This window comes from Engystomops pustulosus, chromosome 10 (genome assembly GCF_040894005.1).
Source record: "Engystomops pustulosus chromosome 10, aEngPut4.maternal, whole genome shotgun sequence".
In the NCBI taxonomy this organism is placed as follows: Eukaryota; Metazoa; Chordata; class Amphibia; order Anura; family Leptodactylidae; genus Engystomops; species Engystomops pustulosus.
In genome coordinates this window covers 29,505,926-29,525,061 of record NC_092420.1, presented here as the reverse complement: position 1 = coordinate 29,525,061, position 19,136 = coordinate 29,505,926, and the positions used below count along the sequence as shown (strand labels likewise).

The window sequence follows — 19,136 nt, the reverse complement described above, 5'->3', positions numbered from 1 at the left end:
ACCATAATTTGACTGACGAGAGCAATTGAGGCCTTGATCTGGCCGCACATCAATCAGGGATGATAACGGCTCCCCCTCCCTTCTCCTCCTGGGTATCGGCCCCAGTGAGCACATGGTTGTCTGCATGTAGCCCCACATGGGGTCATTTGCATAGAAGGAACAATATAGGGAGAGTTGTACCACTGTATAATGGCAGTTTTAAAAAAAATTAAAGTGAAGTTTTACTTAGTGTGGGTTAGTTATAACCGACAGGTTCCCTTTAAATTAATTCTCTATTGAGGCATAAGGACGCTCAAACCCAATCCAATACATTGGATACGACTGCCATGGGATAGCTGCGGTATATGACTTGATCTACCAATAATTGGGCCTGGACAACATTACCAAATTGTATGAAAGATCAGTGGAGCTTCTACATTTCTACTGATCGCTGCACAATTCACATCACATGCAGTGGGTTGAAAAAGTATTCATATACCCGTCAACCTATTCCTCATCTTCTAGCAACTGGAAGTGCTGGATTTTGGTGCTGGTACCATGCATATATAAATTCTTTAAATGGGAATTTGTGCACTTCCAGCAAGCATAAATAATTTTGGTCTTTAAATGGCCAAATGAAGCCACACAGAGACATCATGGTATTGATAGCACATCGAAGAGAAAGAGTATAATTTAGAGTCATTTTAACCAGAAGAGAGACTGCTATCTATTATCCAAACTAGTTTGAATTAGCACAAGAAGGGGCTTGCTGCACGCAAGGTGCACTGGGTATCACATGCAAGCCCTGCTCCAAAGCGAACACCTACATCACATCTGTCCTCATTGAAGTTTTGGGCATGCGTTGGTTTTCTGACTGGCACATGCTCAGTATGCTTCCTCTTGTGGGCACAAACGCAGCCACCTTCACTACAGAAATATTGAAGACACTGGCACTAGTCATTAGGACAGAAGGGCATGTGTTAGGAAGGGCTTGCAAGCCCGAAGGGTCTGGAGCACTTGTCAGGAATTGGACTGACTTTGTGGCACTTCTGATCTAAATGGCAGAATGGAGAAAAATGGTTCGAGTGGCGACAAAGTTATCCACACATGTTGCCAGAAGCCATACCCAGTTCAGCTAGTAATTTCATAGGGGTATGTCATCCAACAGGTTCTCAGTGAAATCTGCGACTATGGTCCCTCTGATCAGCTGTCAGAGCTAGAACTTAGTGCTCACTACTCCAACTCTCCAACAATAATGACCAATAACAAATGCCTGTGCCAAAAATGTGTGCCTATGGTAACAGAGTGAATAATCTGTAATTCAAGCAAATTTTCATGCAAATGAACTGAATTTGTTGTCACAAGGACTGCATAATGTTCTCTTCTCTGTAGAGGCAGATGTTAGTCATGTGATCCGATTTATATAGGTGGTCTCTTGTATACCAGTTCTAAGTGCCCTGGCCAAGAATAAAAATCCATCGTTTCTACCCAGGTGTCAGATGACAGGTCGCTTTCCACTAGGAAACATTCAGGAGTATCAATAACATCATTAGTATTATCAGCAACGCTCCAGAATAGTAAAGTCACCCCATGCGCATAATAATAGTTCACACCAAGTATGATACAAGGGAATCGTGGAACATAATCAGCTTATAATGTGCTCTATAGAAGAATAATGGATCCATCATCCAGGACAATTGACTAAAGACATCGGCCTACATGCCGCTGCCTGATGACAATGGATGCGGAGAAGCTGGAGATTCCGGCGGTGTGAAACGTACCTCTTCCTCTTTGCGCTGCCGGTGTCAGATGTGGCGGAGGAAATCATGCTGTCTCCGTCCTCGATATCCAGGTCTCTGCGAGCCAGCTCTTTCTTTTTTGCCTGAAATAAAAAAGAACAAATCTCCAGAGTCAGTCTCGCTCTGCCAAACGTTCCCAGAATACATGAATATTAAACAGCTGCATAGATCAGTTTCACTCGGAAAAAAACCCTACAACTGGTGTCAGTGTATAAATATTAAAAGCGTCACGGATCCGTGGTACGGCGGCTTAGAAACATTTACATTTCACCAGGTGCAACACTGGCGTACATTTATCGCGGGATATTGTATCGTGTGACTGCGCCTCTCCTCCAGCTGCAGGCAAAGCGATAAAAATACCTCTCGCATGATAGAACCGCGCTGCTACAAGCATAGGTGGCTCCAAAATATTGCCATTTCTACTAAACAATGTCATTCTATATAGATCAATATGGCACGGAACAAAAAGACAACGCGGAGAGGAACCCTTTTTTATAGTTGCTGCATTGCCAATCCAGAGCCGGTCACCCATGACTAGAACTGTGCTGGATTCTGAAACCAGCGTGTGCCCAAACAGCGGAAGCCTGGTCACTGAACTGCACAACAGCGTCAGATTCCTGAGATCCAGTCACATTCAGGCAAAGTAACCCGAGCCCCTAGATATGAACACTGATCGGAGGAATTGTTCTGATTGCCATATTTAGAGACAGGAAAGAATTTTTCCTCCTCTAAGAGGTTTTAGCCCTCTAGGATTAGAACTGAAATCAATGGACAAACTGGGTCTATGGTTATTGGCAGACTGCCCCCCTATACCTTCCTACAATGGAGACCAGGATCAGAAGAGGCAGATTTCAACCTTTTGGGCTTTGTTCACATTATTATTGGAACCTCAAACATATAATTTTGGCACCATCACCAGATTTGTACCCCACTAAACTACTAGCCCCCTCAGGTAGGGGATGAAAAGTCCTTTCTAGAATTCAGTCTTATGTAAAATCTCAAATATTTATAAAAAGATTCCAAAGTGATGTGAAAATGAGGCTTCACATCAGTATCTCTAGCACCTAGAAACATGCTTCTGGTGTCACATTAAAGAGAAGATCTCATCTTTTTAAAGTTGTGCTGTTATAATACATAGGTTATAATATCCCGTCATGCAGCTGGCCCCCTAATATTGCCTATTTACTGAAACCCCACTTCCCTTTATAGTGTCCGCTTTTCTGAATCCCCAATTTATGCAGACTCCCTAATAATGCTCCTTTTCTACTTCCTCCTTAAAGGGGTTTTCCAACTAATACAAGTTAGGCCCTCTCCACAGGATAGGGCCCAACCTGCTGACAGGTGGGGGTCTCAGTGATGAGACCCACACAGATCATGAAAACAAGTGGCCCGATGGCTCAAACCGGAAAACAAAGGATTCTTATGTGTTTTTGTTTCCAGGTACTGAAAATACCAAAGACGAGTTGGTATAAGTTGGAGTTGATCCTTCCCCTGCAGCCTCTAAACCTGACTCGTCTCAAGGAAATTATTCTCAACTCAGACTCCTCTCCTATCTAGACAGGATATTTCATATTCTACCAATGGGGCCAGTAATTTATTGTGGTAAAATCTATTGAAGAGTCGTCACGTGCCCCACTACTACCACTTCTCACTCTGTCCGAATTCATTACAATTAGCATATAAAGAATCAGGTAACATGATGAAAGTCATCCTTGTGCAGTGTAAGGGAGACATAATAGTAGACAGTCTCCATACACTAGCTCAGGGCCAAAAAGTTTTAAATAGAACTCCTCGAATATACATGGCAGCTTTTGAAAAATAACCCAAAATAACCCCAAATGACCAAAAGGTATACATTAAAAGTAGTTGACTAGGAATTCTAACCGATGGCCTAGCTACACACTGCTGCACATCGTAAGCCCATCATAAACAGACCACATGGACGTGCACTTGTCTCCAGCCTCTATGTAGTGGCCAGAGGCTGTAACTACAGTTGTGACTCCCATAGAAGTGAATTGCCAAATGCTTCCGCCTCTCTTCATTTAAGACAGGTCCTGTTGATAGATAGGTCCTCAATTGTAATTCCTGTGCAATCCCTTTAAGGATACAGCTGGGATTGTATAGAGATGCTACTATATGCAGGTTTCACATATTTTAATAGAATGGATGATCCGTACACATTAAAGGAAATGTATATAGTCAAGCCATATAAAAGATATTGGTAAGTTAGAACGATGATGTACTTCATATTCAGTATAAGACACGGATGCGATGCTTCCTCTCCAGATCCAGGAGTCCGCTGATCTATTTTCTCAAGTTGTTTCAAGTGGTTTGCAGCAAACCAGGAGAAAAATGAGCTCCATTAAACAATGCAGCTGCACACAGAGCACTGGTGTATAGGAGAAGGGGAAGAGAGGGCAATGCTGCAATACTACAGCTTCACAGATGTGTGTTGTATTCATAACATGCACAACTTTCCTGTTTATGTACACACCAGGCTCTAGAACAGGGGTTCTCAACCTGTGGGTCTCGACCCCTGCAGGGGTCGAATGACCAAAACACAGGGGTCACCTAAAGCCATCGGAGCCTCGATTTTATCGCGTTTTGGGAGCAAATACAACATTCTTGTACATGGTTTGGTGTCACCGCAACATGGGGAACTGTATTGCGGGGTCACAGCATTAGAAAGGTTGAGAAGCACTGCTCTAGAACTACTTAATTAATACCATAACATTCCATCATGATAAACCAGGGACACTTGCACAGAGATCTTATTAAAACAGAAATAGGGTAACTAGGTTTGTGTTCAGATGTATTAAACTTACTGCATGAAAAGTAGAACACTTAAAATCCAAATATTTTATTTAAACATATTCAGTGTATGCCAGGGGATCGGGAGCCTAAACGTTTGTTGGTCCCAATCATGCATACCCCCCCCCCCCCCGGCAGACTACTGAATGAAGATGTGTCACAGCAGTGCAGCCTTATTACTAAATTACCGATCGCTGCAATGTGCCTCATCGCACATCTAAAAAATGAGCGCTATTCATGCACTCACATTAGTCGAGTTCACATTGGCATTCACACACTCATGCACATCCTATATCTCTCTCCTCTGCCTGACGCGTTTCTACACCCCCCCCCCCCTCAAGGGAAGTGTGTCATCACAGGCATAGAACTCAGACCTATAGGATAGGACAAATGTGTGCTCTAAAATCACATATACATTTGCCGGCGTTGTGCGACACTATTCCGGCCGCACATTGAATAGAGGATGATGAGATGCTATCAATCTATGGAGAGGATGTGGATGGTATGTTATCAGCGTGAACTGCAAACTGTGAGACTCAACCACAGATTACATACAGTGATATCCACTAACTACAACCAGTCTGCAAATACATGAAACACATTCATCTGATTGTAGACCATGATTATTCATTGCATAAACCCGTAACCCTATAGAAGGTCATTCGGCATAATAATAATAATAATAATAATAATAATAATAATATATGAAACAGATATTAAAAGGTCTGTAACCATGGACAAGGTTTAGTTCGCAAATGTTTTTTTATTTTTAATGTCTTTTTTAAAATTGTTACAAGTCTTCTTAAAGGAGACTGGAGCCACAGTAAAAGCCATTCCAGGAATTGAAGTCACATGATCGATCAACCAACCAGTCTTTTAAAGCCATCCACACATCCAAGTGACTAGTTAACTGTAGAATAACTCTTATTAATAACCCCGCCAGCAATACGATAAAGTAAACTGGGGCACGGTGGAGGGGACTGGTGCAAAGAGGCAAATCAATGGCCAAACTCAAACAACTGACAAAAAGAATCCAACTAGAAAGCCGATATTTTTGCCACATTCTGCCGTCGGCCATTTCAGAATTTAGGCAGTTAGAGCTGCCCATGGTCTCTTTTCGCTTTGCAAACCATAGAAGTTCTAGGATTCATAAAAGCTACCTTGAAGTTCTATGTAGAGTTACCTGGCCAAAAATAATGTTTAGCACAGCTGGTGAGAGCCTTTGACAACGATTCAAAAAATACCTGCATCATGCTGCTGGCTTCATCCTAGCCTGAGATCCATCAGCCCTTCTTATAAAATAGTCTTCAACTTCTCCTTAAGTGGGCGGGCACTTTCCACGTGTTACATCAGCTAAGGGCACCGAGGCCAGAGCAGCTTCTCCCACATCCCATAATGCTGAGCTCTCCTCTCTAGTACTAGCAGTTCTAGGACACAGAGTACTACATACTCACATATATACACCTCTGCACCATTACGCAGATAGACCTATAGTGTAATACAGCCTTACGACCACTGCACACACTGCTAGCTTTGAAGGATGTTTCAGCCAGGATGTTTAGTAGATGTCATCATTCTTCCCTCATCCCAAGACAATGGGGGAGGGAGGAGTACAGAGAACGGAGGAAACAGCACACAGAATTATATTTATGCTTCCTACTGTTTATCTGACTGCTGTGGAGGGCGTTACCAGAGCCCCTCCAAAGCACTTGTAACTGCCTCCGTGCTCCTTCTTTACGATACATATATCATAAACACCATAACTATTACAGCTACCTAGACATCAACGTCTGACTTTCAATAAGCCTAGTGGCATGACGCAAGATAACATTTGCAAGCCACCCTCACATGTGCACAGAAGACAAGCATGCTCCACTGAATACTTCTTAAAAAGTACAGCAACCACTTTAGTGGACAGCATTTAGATTTGGCAATAAAGGGGTTGTCTGACTTTATAAAAATGTATTAACCGGGCTGGGGAAGGCGCTTTTAATAAAAAAAAAGATAAAGCTGTACTCGCTACCAGGTCACCTGGAAGTTGTCAGAGTTGAGCTTCTGTGCCCCTGTAAACAAACAGCAGCACGGCTCTGACAGACCGCAGCGTGGGACACCGGGAGCGCCTAAGCAGGCAAGAACAGCTTCATTTTTCATTTTCTTTTTAAACACCCTCCTCAGCCCATTTAATATATTTTTAAAGGGAACGCGTCACAACATTTTTCAAAAATACAGGTAGTGACAGGTTCCCATACAGCCCTAGTAACTAACTAACACCTTACTTTTAGCTAAAAATTGTTCCCCTGAGATCCCCAGTTTTACCTGTAATCTAAACATGGCTACAGCAAGTCAAGGTGGGTGTGGCCTCCTCGGGCTGAATCCAGCAGCTCCTCTCCATCCTATCCCTGTATGTAGCTGTAATGTCATGTGACCAGGGTGACATTATCGCAGGTCCTACAGCTATTGTAGCATTAGAAAACTGTGCACCAAGCATATATGTCACTAAATCACAGCATATTGTATCACATAAACGCACAGCAGCCTGCATGGAAAGGAATAGAAAGTCCATGGAGATTGTTTTGTGGTCAGATATGTGCATGTGGTACAGTTTGCTAATTTTAAGTCGCTTAAAGAGAACCTACCACCACAAATCTACCTATAAAGGTAAATCGGGTGGTAGGTTGATCAATGGGATGTGAGGATAGCCCTTTTAAGGGCTAATCCTCACGTCCCCGCACTTTTTTAGTAACTTTTATTAGACTTTTATGCTAATTTTATTATGCGACTACTGGGGCGTGGAGTAGCCGCATCTGAGGTTACATGGCACGGCTACTCCACGCCCTGGTAGCCTCTTTTCTCTTCCTACTCACCATCTTCGGCGCGCAGCTGCTCGTAGCTGCAAGCCCTTGTCCGACGATCCTGCAGTCTGCGCATGCGAAGAACAGCAGGCCCGCGTCTGCGCGGTCACTGCTCCGAAGCCGGGGCTGCACAGGCGCGGGCCTGCTGTTCTGCGAGGCCCGAAGATGGTGAGTAGGAGGAGAAAAGAGGCTACCGGGGCGTGGAGCAGCCGCGCCATGCAACCTCAGATGCGGCTACTCCACGCCCCAGTAGCTGCATAATAAAATTTGCATAAAAGTCTAATAAAAGTTACTAAAACAGTGCGGGGACGTGAGGATTAGCCCTTAAAAGGGCTATCCTCACGTCCCATTGATCCACCTACCACCCGATCTACCTTTATAGGTAGATTTGTGGTGGTAGGTTCTCTTTAAGTACCTTTGGTGGTCACATGACATTAGGCCACGCCCCGTTGACTTGCTCCAAAGATGCATAGATACCAGACAAGATTATAACTCTGATTTTATGGGAGTCTGAGGGAAACTATTTTTGGCTAAAAGCAGAGTATCAGATAGTTACTAGAGCTCTATAGGAACCTGCCACTAGATGCATTTGTGAAAAAGTAGGTGACGGGTTCCCTTTAAAACTGTCAGAAAACCCCTTTAATTCCCTTTAAAATAGGAATTAAAAATGAATACCATACATATGTTACATCCCTTGTACCTCTTTCACATGTGACCCCATGTGCGGGGATATTGTAGCAGGGATGATTGTACAGCTCACTATTTGCGTACTTTAATAAAATTATTTGGAAACCAAAATAGGAATTAAAAAAATAAGGATCAAATTATACAAACTGCTCAATAGGGACAACTTGACAGAACATAAAAGAGCATCTAATCATCATATTTTTTCATAGCCCTTGTCATCAAAGTTGAACACTTACAACAATAAGCTTAGCAGTAACCAGGAATAAATCCATATATTACAATTACAATCCGTAAGCTAAACAACATTAACCAGCATCCTTCATCCTAACCCATAGGAAAGGGCATTAGTCGTTTTTTTAAGGGGGTTGCAGCAGATCACCTGCATGTTGCTACAGTGAGGAGAAGCGATGACCGTAGTGTAACAGCTATACAGTAAAGCTGCAAACACAGCGCTCAATTATATGGCCATAAATACCCTTCAATAATTATATAGTAACAATGGGAGGGCATTACCTGCATGAGCTGCTGCAGTTTAAAGACCCGCTTATAAATAGCTGAATTCGGAACATTGTAGCGCTTTGCGTTCTCAAACATCACATTTAAATCTGCCTCCAGCTGGTCCAGGCTGTCATAGTCTTGGTTTTTCAGCTTAGTTCTGCACAAAAAAAAAAAAAACTAATGAATAAAACAAAGAGCAACTGAAGTCCGAAGGCATTTGATGTTTGTGATATCGGCACAGAAAATTACCAAAATGCCTACCAAGTTTACCGCACTCTGTCCTGTTATAGGAGCTATGATTGAGGTCAGAATAAGAGATGCTCGGTCGAGTATTGGCATACCGTATTTTCCGGACTATAAGGCGCACATAAAAGCCTAGGATTTCCTTAGAAATCCAAAGTGCGCCTTATAGTCCGGTGCGCCCTATGTATGGAGGAGGGCAGTGGACCCTACTTACATAGGTCCCCGCTACTGGAGACAACAGATCTCCAGCGGGAACTGCAGACCACGCGGCACGAACAACTTCTGCCACGTCGGTCTGCAGTTCCCGCTGGAGATCTGCTGTCCGCTGCCCTCCTCCACTTGAACGGACCCCCTTCCCCGGAGACCGCTCACCTCCGCTCCGTTTTCTGCCACGCCCCCGGCCACCCTGCGCCTTATAGTCCGGTGCGCCTTATATATGGAATTTTTCCATATATAAGGCGTTTTCTACTAATGCGCCTTATAGTCCGGTGCGCCTAATGGCCCGGAAAATACGGTGCTCGGAGTATCTCGCCGGCTTGAGATCGAGCATTAAATAAAAGACAGTGAAGAACAGTGTTTACAGTGAAGAATAACACATGTTTACAGATGTTTTCCTTGTAAGAACACATTGAAAGAACACTATTCTTCACTATGCAGGTGTTCGCACGTGTCTTCCGCTAAGTTAGGAGATGTGCGCGAACATCTGGAATGTGAAGAATAGAATAAAAACTGTGAATACAGGAGCATTTAAGTGCAGAACACATTGAAAGAACACTATTCTTCACATTCCAGATGTTCGTGCACATCTCCTAACTTAGCGGGAGACACGCGTGAACACCTGGAAAGTGAAGAATAGTGTTATTTCAATGTGTTCTTACAAGGAAAACATCTGTAAACATCTGTAATGTGTTATTCTGCACTGTTCTTTTAATGTTTCTTTCAGTGAAAAAATGCTCGGGTCTCCCATTGACTTTAATGGGGCTCGTTATTCGATACGAGCACTCGAGCATCTGGAAAAGTTTGTATCGAATAACGAGCACCCGAGCATTTTAGTGCTCGCTCATCTCTAGTTAGAATCCCTTCAGGTTCATGAGCATGATTTTAAAAGTTGAGTAGTCCTATGACCTATTATAGAACTGCCATTCTCAATAAATCATAGAATCAAGAAACAAATACAGGCAGTCCCAGGGTTACGTACAAGGTAGGTTCCTTGTATTTGTACTAAAGTTGAATTTGTATGTAAGTTGGAACTCTATATTTTAAAATTGTAGCTCCAGACAAAATTTCTTTTTTTTGTCCCATTGACAATTGGATTTTCAATATTTTTTGCTGTAATGGGACCAAGAATTATCAATAAAGCTTCATTACAGACTCCTTACAGCTGATCATTGCAGCCTGGGACTAAGAGGTCACAGGAGGCAGAGAGGTCTGTCTGTAACTAGGGGTTGTCTGCAAGTCTGATGTCCTTAAGTAGGGGGCTGCCTGTACTAGGGTTATAGCCATATGGATATGCCACAGTGCCATAGCATTTACCTAATCTGCTGTAGAGATATTGGATTCTTGATTTGCTGGTAATAATCTGGATATTTCTTCTTTGACGGGAGGTGGAAAAAGGGTTCAGCAATCAGTTGCCCCTGATTATTCCGACAAGATCGAACAGTCTCATAAAGCTGATATAATGGGCTAGATATATCCATGAACGAGGTTATGCTTTCTCCTTCAGATTCTCCTTCCTCATACCGGATAGATGTTGCTGCTATACAAAGAAAAGATAGCAAAGTTATTGATTTTACTAGCTACAAAGTAGAAGAACAAGAAAATGGCAGGCACATAAGTAAGCAGGTCAAGAGGAGAACAAAGCTGGTCACGATACCAAAATAACAGCCAGGATATACACTGAATTTCATATCACTTAAGTCATACGTCATAAATATATACAAATGTATCAATAACAAATCAGATCATCGGGGGATCAGCAATAATTCTGCCGACTGGTAAAAGGCACAGCACTCAAACCCCACTGCTCAAAGTGGTGTATTATTTTTACTTCAAAGCGCTATTCTACGTCAGGCGGGAGCCTTTTAGTATAACTGGCGCCGCGTATAGGCCCAGGGAAAACATGATGGGGCAGATTTACTTACCCGGTCCGTTCGCGATCCAGCGGCGCGTTCTTTGCGCTGGATTCGGGTCCGGCCGGGATTCATCAAGGTAGTTCCTCCGCCGTCCACCAGGTGGCGCTGCTGCGCTAAAAAGCATCTAACCGCGCTGGAGTTCACCGGGCCAGACCAAGTGAAGGTAAGCGCGCCCCAAGCGACACATTTCTTTTTTTAAATGTGGTGGTTTTTCCGAATCCGTCGGGTTTTCGCTCGGCCACAACCCCCCGATTTCCGTCGCGTGCATGCCAGCACTGATGCGCCACAATCCGATAGCGTGCGCCAAAATGCAGGGGCAATTCAGGGAAAATAGGCGCAAATCGGAAATATTCGGGTAACACGTCGGGAAAACGCGAATCGGGCCCTTAGTAAATGACCCCCGTTGAATCAGCCCTTTATAAATTTCCCCAGTTCTGTAGTTGCAAATCTTACCATGTAGAGAAGCATCCTCCTCACTCTCCGAGCCATACTGGAGCGCCATTGTGATGGCGGACAATCGATCCCCTTGTGCTGGTCGCTTGTTCCTAAATAAAAGCAGATATACTAAAATATATAAAATATACAAGTGTAATAATGCCATCTTATAGGGGCCCACATACATTACCACTAGTATATATACACCATAGCAGCTTGGTTTTCTCTGAGCACAGCGCAGGAACCAGCTACGTTCATTAGTTATTGCATAATTTAGATAAGAATATCTTGGTTCAGTTTTCCAAGTTAAAATGACCATTTAGATGCTATGGTTACATTTTGCCCAAGGCTTTTACAATCAAAAGCCAAAAAGTGATTTGAGGAAGAAAAGAAAAAAGGGAAAAACAAACCTCTTACAACATTGCTGTAAAGTTACAATAATAAAACGCAAAATAAAAAAAGGTAAAAATGGATCCCAAACATAGAAGCTGTACAAATCTTTAATTGTGGGATCCGCCCCTGGTTTTCGCTTCTAAAATACTGATCAAAATACTGTGCTAACCACTAACAAAAAAAAAAAAAAAAAAATCACATACTAAAACAAGCTTACACAACGACATCAACAGAAAAATATATAATGCAGCAATAGTAAAAAAACAAAAAAAAAAACCTAATAAAACTAATTCCTGGTCTAATACCTGCTGCGGAGACTTGATTTGGAGTATTCTGTGCACTCAAGTTCAGCCTTTTTCAGTGCAAACAGTTTCTTTATGGTGTTGGCATCCTAGAGAGGAAAAAAAAATCATAACCCCCATTAAATAAACCTATTTATACAAACATATTAAAAAGAAAAGAAGCACAACTAATGTAGGGATATTTTCAGTTTTTTTTTTAAAACAGATTTAGGGCACCCTGTATGGAGAGAATGCAATTGCAGTAACTTTAAGGGCAGTTTGTGTTTGCCACCGAATGCAGTATGAAGCATAGGTGTAAGTAGGGTGCATTATAAGGTCAGCAGAACTGGTTAGCAGAAATTGACATAATAAACCACTAATAGCAAGTTCATACAGGGTAACACCTTCCAATTAATCAACTTTAAAGTGAGATGTAAATTGGTTGCATAAAATTTGAGGAGGACAATTTGGCCCTAAAGTCAGGTTCTCCTTGTCCAATAACACACTCTTCACTGCAATTGACGATTCTGCATCCTGGGACATCACGAAGGCCGGTTCCACACTTGCGAGTGTGATGCGATGAACTTGCATCACACTTGCAATGCATGTTGCCGGGAACGCACAGCCCGAAAAAAAGTTGCACCAAAAAAAAGTTGGTTCATTATGCCGGAGAAGTGCAGGGGGCACCAGATTGATGAAGAAGGTGCAACACATTTCCTGAATCTGTCACACAATGTACAGGTTAACTGCACCCACTGCTATTTTTAAATCTGGGCCAGTGTCTCACCACACCATGTATAAGCCAGGTGCCACTCCACAAAATATAGGATATGTGCCTCTTGGCTTACACTATGGGAGGGGAGAGGAGCACTCACCCCTCCTGCACCCAGGTACGGCCTGGGTGAGCATAAAGTGGTGTGTAAAAGGCCTTAGGCATACAGTTTATAAAGCTAAAACGGGAGTAAAAAAACTAGATTGAAAACAAGGAAAGAGAAGCATCTGTTGATCACAATTCTTTTCTGGCTTTGGTTCCATACATTTTTATGAAAAAACCTTCAGAAAACCACAGAGAAGTCATTCACTGACCTTGAACACCTGGGATCCTGGCTCATTATAGGTCTTGGCATTCTTTGCAAGCAGATCAATATCCTTGGCCATTGCATTTAAAGTTTTATAATAACCCGACTGTGAACGAGAGATGGGAACATGTAAATAACCCTTGTGATGTATGAACAGTTTATCGAAAGTTCCAGATCAATTTAGTTGCAATACGAATATTTTACACACCTGAATCCTTTGGGAAATAGTTTTCAGATCAATTGGATCTTTAATTATTGCATAGTAGTCTGGGTAATGCTAAAAGATACAGAGCACAAAAAAAATAAACAAAACCATAAAATTCCACCATGCCAGGAAAAGATGACAAGTATTGATTGATATAAAAGAGGAAGGGGAGGGGGTGACAGAATGTGTGTCACACACTCTGCTAGCTTTGCGCTCCTTAATGCAATGCTAGTGCATGGGGGACAGGGCTCAGCCCGATTGCATACGTGTGTCCAGTGAAACACATTCGATCGTTAACCAGCCGAGCTCCACCTGCTGTGCACTAACATCGCGTTAGGAAACGCAACCCTAGCGGAATGTGTGACTGCACCCTTAGGGCGATGCCACACATGGCGTTTTGAAACTGTTTTTGGTCCGTTTTTAAGCAATCCGTTAAAAAACACATGCATTAAAAAAAACGCATCCGTTTTTTGAAAACGCATCAGTTTTTGACAGGTCTTCCAAATTTGCGCAATTAAAAACGGACAAAAACGGAAGAGTTTCCAAAAAACACATGCGTTTTTTAAAAAACTGATGCGTTTTTTAATGGACTGCTTAAAAACGGACCAAAAATCGGTTTCAAAACGCCATGTGTGGCATCACCCTTAGGGTGATGGCACACGTGCCCGTTTTGAATGCGTTTTTGGCCTGTTATTAAGCAGTCCGTCAAAAAACGAATGCGTTTTTGATCAGTTTCAATTGAGATAATTGGTCAAACATGGATGTGTTTTCAAGAAAGGCATGCGTTTAACGAACTGCTTAAAAAAACGGGCCAGAAACGTGTTCAAAACGTCATGTGTGCCATCACCCTTAGAGCGTCACTGGTGTGTATAGGATTATTCTCTTCTCATTACTTACCACTTTAGAAGGAACTTTCTGAAAGAGTTCACTTATCAATCTACCAGTAGGATCGGCAGCAGTGGTTAGAGCTTCCAGGAGCTGCTCCAAGATTGGCTTTATATACTGTGATGTCTAAAACACAAAATGCACATCAAAAAAAAATTTAAAAAAAGGGAACTTAGAAAGTGAATATCCACCAGCACATGAACGTGTGGCCTCTCAGAGCAGCAAATAGGTGGCCTGTGGACCCTTGTTTGTGGCCCGCCTGTCAACGTGTCTCATCTGCTTTAGTGGCTTGGGCAGTCGGCTCATGCATAGGCCCAAGGAAGGAGTGAGGTCATGCTTTAGCCACTGAAACAACAGCTAGCACGTGGCCCCATTATACATTCATGTGCATGAGGCCTATATAGAAGATGAAAATATTTACGCTAACCAGAAGGCAGCACCAGACCGATGTGAAAGGGAGGGGGCAATAGGCTTTATTTCATTACAGGCGGTCCCCTACTTAAGAACACCTGACTTACATACGACCCCTAGTTACAAACGGACCTCTGGATTTTGGTAATTTACTGTACTTTAGTCCTATGCTTCAATAAATAGCTGTAACAGTTATCAATGGTGCCTGTAATTAAGATTTATAGTTCATCCTGGTTCTGATGACAATCCAACATTTTTAAAATCCAATTGCCACATAGACCAAAAAATTTTTGACTGGGGTTACAATAATAAAGTATACGGTTTCGACTTACATACAAACTCAACTTAAGAACAAACCTACAGACCCTATCTTGTATGTAACCCGGGGACTGCCTGTATTTGAAACACTCCTAAAGGGTTACTTCACATGGCAAGGTCACAAATTCTGTGGATTTTTCCGGTGACCAAGAACATTTTTTCTTCTCACAAGTAACTACGAAGAGTAAATAGGAAGAAGTGAAGTAAGGCTTATCAACTAACCTCAGCTTCCGGGGTTGCAGCGTCCTGTGTATCCTCATCATCCTCCTCTTCCTCTTCACATTCCCCCTTCTGGACAAACTCATTCCGTGTGCGGAGGTAAAGTTCCCACAGTTTACACGCAGCTTTATATTCTGGAGTGTCAGACTGGTAGGACAGGGTTAAAAAAATATATTTTTGTTTACTTCTTAGTTACACATTGTGCAAGATTTCCTTTTACTTCGAAGCTTGTACATGAAATCATAGATCCAGGCACCGGGGCGACTGGGGCATGGAGTAGCTGTGCCGTGTAGCTTCAGCTCTGGCTACTGTAGCCTCTTTCACAAATTTGTACATTAGGGTAATAAAAGATTTACAAACTTACCGGGCACTGAAAGCTTAGCCCTAAAAAGGGCTCAGAAGGCATTTATTAGAGGAACCTGCCACCGGATCTACCTTAATAGGTAGATCCTAGATGGTAGGTTTCCTTGAAGAACAAACCTTAAGAGCCTATTCTATATGTAGCCTGGAGACTGTATATATCTTCAGAGCAAACCCACCGTCTTACAGTCAGCCATAGATAAAACTCACCTTATAGTACGTTTTTGCATTCTGGAAGAGTAACTGGAAATCTGCAGTCAGCACGCTGACTTCTTCATACTCATCCATCTTTAACTTCTGCTGGATTTTCATTAAGTCAATAGGCTGGGAAATTATGTTATAATAATCAGGTTGATTCCTGTGGACAAGATCATATTTGATTTTTATTTAAAAAGTCCTAAAAGTAATAAGAAGCATACCACACTATAACTTGAGGCGCTAAATACATGCACTGCGAAAAGACAAGAAAACTCAGCTGTCGTACTTCATAACAAATTTTTTTTTGTTTAGCAAAAAATAAAACATCATATTATTTCTCACCAATTGGCACTTACAAAGCACTTACAAGCATCCCATTTAATAATAATTCTTCTTTATAGCGCCTACAGATTACGCAGCGCTACACAGAGCTTTCCAAATCGGTCCCTTACCCCACGGGGCTCACAAACTAATCAACCTACCAGTATGTTTTGGAGTGTGGGAGAAAACCAGAGGATCCGGAGGAAACCCACGCAAACACGGAGAGAACATACAAACTCTAAGCAAACTAGAAGCAAGGACCCCAGCGCTGCAAGACTGTAGTGCTATCTATTTCACATGGCAGGTTAGCTTCTTTTGTATAGTTACACAAAAGTTAGTAGATTTGTGAACAGCCAGCTACATAGAAAGTAAAGAGAAAGCTGGAAGTAGGACGGGGCAATAGCGTGAAGTCATGAGCAGCAAGTGACCTCCTGGAGCCCTTAGTTTAAAAATCAATTGAAGTGGACAACCCCTTTAAAACTGGTTGTACAAATATTACATCACTGAAACAATGGTCAATTTTGCTGCCTCTTTGTACAACTCTATGGGATGTAAAGAGAAGTCAAGTAAAACACTTTTGCAGCTCTTGCTGGCAGTCACAGATGAGGGCATTTGCATGCTCAACCACAGCTACGTTTCAGCAATAGGACAGGGGAGGAAAAGAAGGGGGCGGGGTTTAAACGGTACCAACCCGCAGGTGTTCATCACCTAATCTGTGACTCTTCAAATCTGCAATTAAACAGCAACATCCAGAAGTGTAAGTTTCTTACCTGCGTTTCGGTGCTCTGATAAAAAGCTCACACAGAATGCGGCCCTGCTCATCTTTATAGTCCCTGACCGTGTTGTAGAGTTCATGGCACACAGCAATCTGAAGAGACAACCAGAAGAAGGGCATAAGGAACAGTATAACTATTCTCATTTCATCCCAAAAACTCTGAACATACTCACCGGATCTACATTTGACACATTGGCAGGTCTCCTCCGTTTCCTGCCAGAGTTTGGGGTACTTGTTGTATGCGGCGACTCATCAAAGTCTCCACCACTGACACTGCTGGACGGGGACGTGGTTCTGCGCCGCTTGGAGCTCACTGGTTCAATATTGTCCTGAAATAGCAGCACAAAGTGGGATGGAAGATTAAAGGAGTGCGCAAAATTACATATACATATATACAAAGGTAGAAAGGAATAGGTCCTGCTCTATTGCAGCCTTAAGAGTTTGCTGATGCCTAAGCCCATAGAAAGAAATGGGTCCGTATTCGATGTGCTGAAATAAAGAACAGGGCACATTTGTTTCTGCAGACATGCATCTGTAATGTCTCTCATTTTTTGGGGTGAGGTTCATTTTGCTCCTCAGAACAGCAGCTCCAGAAGTACAACACAGGGAACTATGGGGCTGCACACTAGTTTTACTAGCTGTAGTACAAGGCCTCTCCTCCAGCTTTTTTACATTATGTCCTTATAGTTCCCTTTTGGAGATAACATAGGAGCTCTTCCACCTCTCTTGGCATTGTCCATTGACTAAACATATGAGCTGAAGGGGGATGCAGCTACACCGGGGCTGTGGAGTCAGTGCCCATTTTGGTGGAGTGGAAGTTGGACCAACTCCACACACATACAATAAATTCCAAACATTATGAAAATTCCTTAAAATGTGTGTTCTGGCTCCATAGAGCCTACCGTACCCCAGTTATGCTGAGGAAAATGGGGATCCGTAGTGAGGCAAGATGTCCGCGATGTTTGATGGATGAAGCTGATATTGTGCATATGTTCTGGTCATGCCCGGCGCTAAGAGATTTATGGGACAGGACAAGTAGATTGCTGGAAAGGGTGTTTGACGTGACAGTGGGATCTGACCCAAAGGTGTGTGTATTGGGCTATGTGGGGAAATTAGAGGTTACAAGGGCAGAACAGCTGGCAATAGCCAAAATTCTAGGGGTCTACCTAAAACGTAATACATTGAAGAAATTTGAAAAGCAATGGTGTAAATGGCTGGATTGCCCAGGACTAGGGACGGAGGAGTTGCTCAGAAGATGGACATCAGTGAACCTAGTGAGGGGAGGTAGGGGCTGAGATGGAGCAGGGGCAGTGTTGGGGTACAGCAAACGAAGGTTGTAACTGTGGGCTACATGGGATCGGACTGCTGGATGGGGGGGAAGTTTGAGGCGAGGGGGTGGAAGTTGTTTGTATAATATTATGGTCATAAACGGTACTTTCTGTGTCCAATAAGTACACTGATGTATGTTATCAAACGAATACTAATGTATTTTCATAAATAAAGACCATCTGATCTATAAAAAAAAAAATGTTTGTTCTGCTCCAAATCTAAGGATTCAGGCCATATGTGACAACATTTACTGGTCCAAGGACCACATTGTTACACTGCTCAACTTTAAGGGACTGCATCCCCCTAACCAGCACCCTAGATGCACCATAAATAACAGTACAGCACAAAATGCCACCCCAGAAATTATAAATACCACCCCAGTAACCAAATTCTATATTGAGACCAGAAATCGATAAAAGCGGAGAGAGCCCCTAGATGAATGAAAAAGGCCAAAACGTTGAGGTAACTTGATATGCAATAAATGGGACGCTTTTTTCACCCACTTTTGGATTTATTGGGGTGCTGCTTTTTCATGGATCTCCTGAGATATTGATGGCTATATGGCAGATAGCAAACTAGAGTTTTTTGGATTTTTGTTTCTACAGTAGAGTCTAAGGACCCAAGACTGGCACAATAGCTCTGGCACAATTAGGGGGAGATTAATCGCTGTTTCTGTGCCAGTTTTCTGGCGCAGTGCAAGGATTGACAAAATAGCAAATACACCACCTTCACGCAATGTGGGCATGTAGGGTGCATAGATGGGCATGGGCACAGGGTGTTCCCGCCCCATGCCTATTTATTTAGCAAAACCAGCAGCATGTGTGACTGTGTCTTGATCTCCTCATACATTCTTTTTCTCCTCCACACCTCCCTGACTCCTTAATGCACACAACAAGAATTGGGGAGACTGACCCAGGCACAGGCTG

General features: G+C 42.8%; 1 protein-coding gene across 7 annotated transcripts in view; it reads right to left on the bottom strand.

The window, feature by feature from the left end:
* The window catches only part of PBRM1 (polybromo 1), a 48,706-nt gene that overhangs the window by 26,210 nt on the left and 3,360 nt on the right, over positions 1–19,136 (bottom strand). For all 7 annotated transcript variants that reach the window (XM_072127243.1, XM_072127244.1, XM_072127247.1 and 4 more), the window contains exons 2-13: positions 17,055–17,210; positions 16,877–16,974; positions 15,798–15,945; positions 15,231–15,374; positions 14,292–14,405; positions 13,398–13,466; positions 13,197–13,295; positions 12,135–12,220; positions 11,455–11,546; positions 10,403–10,625; positions 8,642–8,783; positions 1,761–1,861 (exon numbers count right to left, since the gene is read on the bottom strand). In XM_072127243.1, the coding sequence (XP_071983344.1) occupies positions 1,761–1,861; positions 8,642–8,783; positions 10,403–10,625; positions 11,455–11,546; positions 12,135–12,220; positions 13,197–13,295; positions 13,398–13,466; positions 14,292–14,405; positions 15,231–15,374; positions 15,798–15,945; positions 16,877–16,974; positions 17,055–17,210 (1,472 nt within the window). The remainder of the gene's footprint in view (positions 1–1,760; positions 1,862–8,641; positions 8,784–10,402; positions 10,626–11,454; positions 11,547–12,134; positions 12,221–13,196; positions 13,296–13,397; positions 13,467–14,291; positions 14,406–15,230; positions 15,375–15,797; positions 15,946–16,876; positions 16,975–17,054; positions 17,211–19,136) is intronic.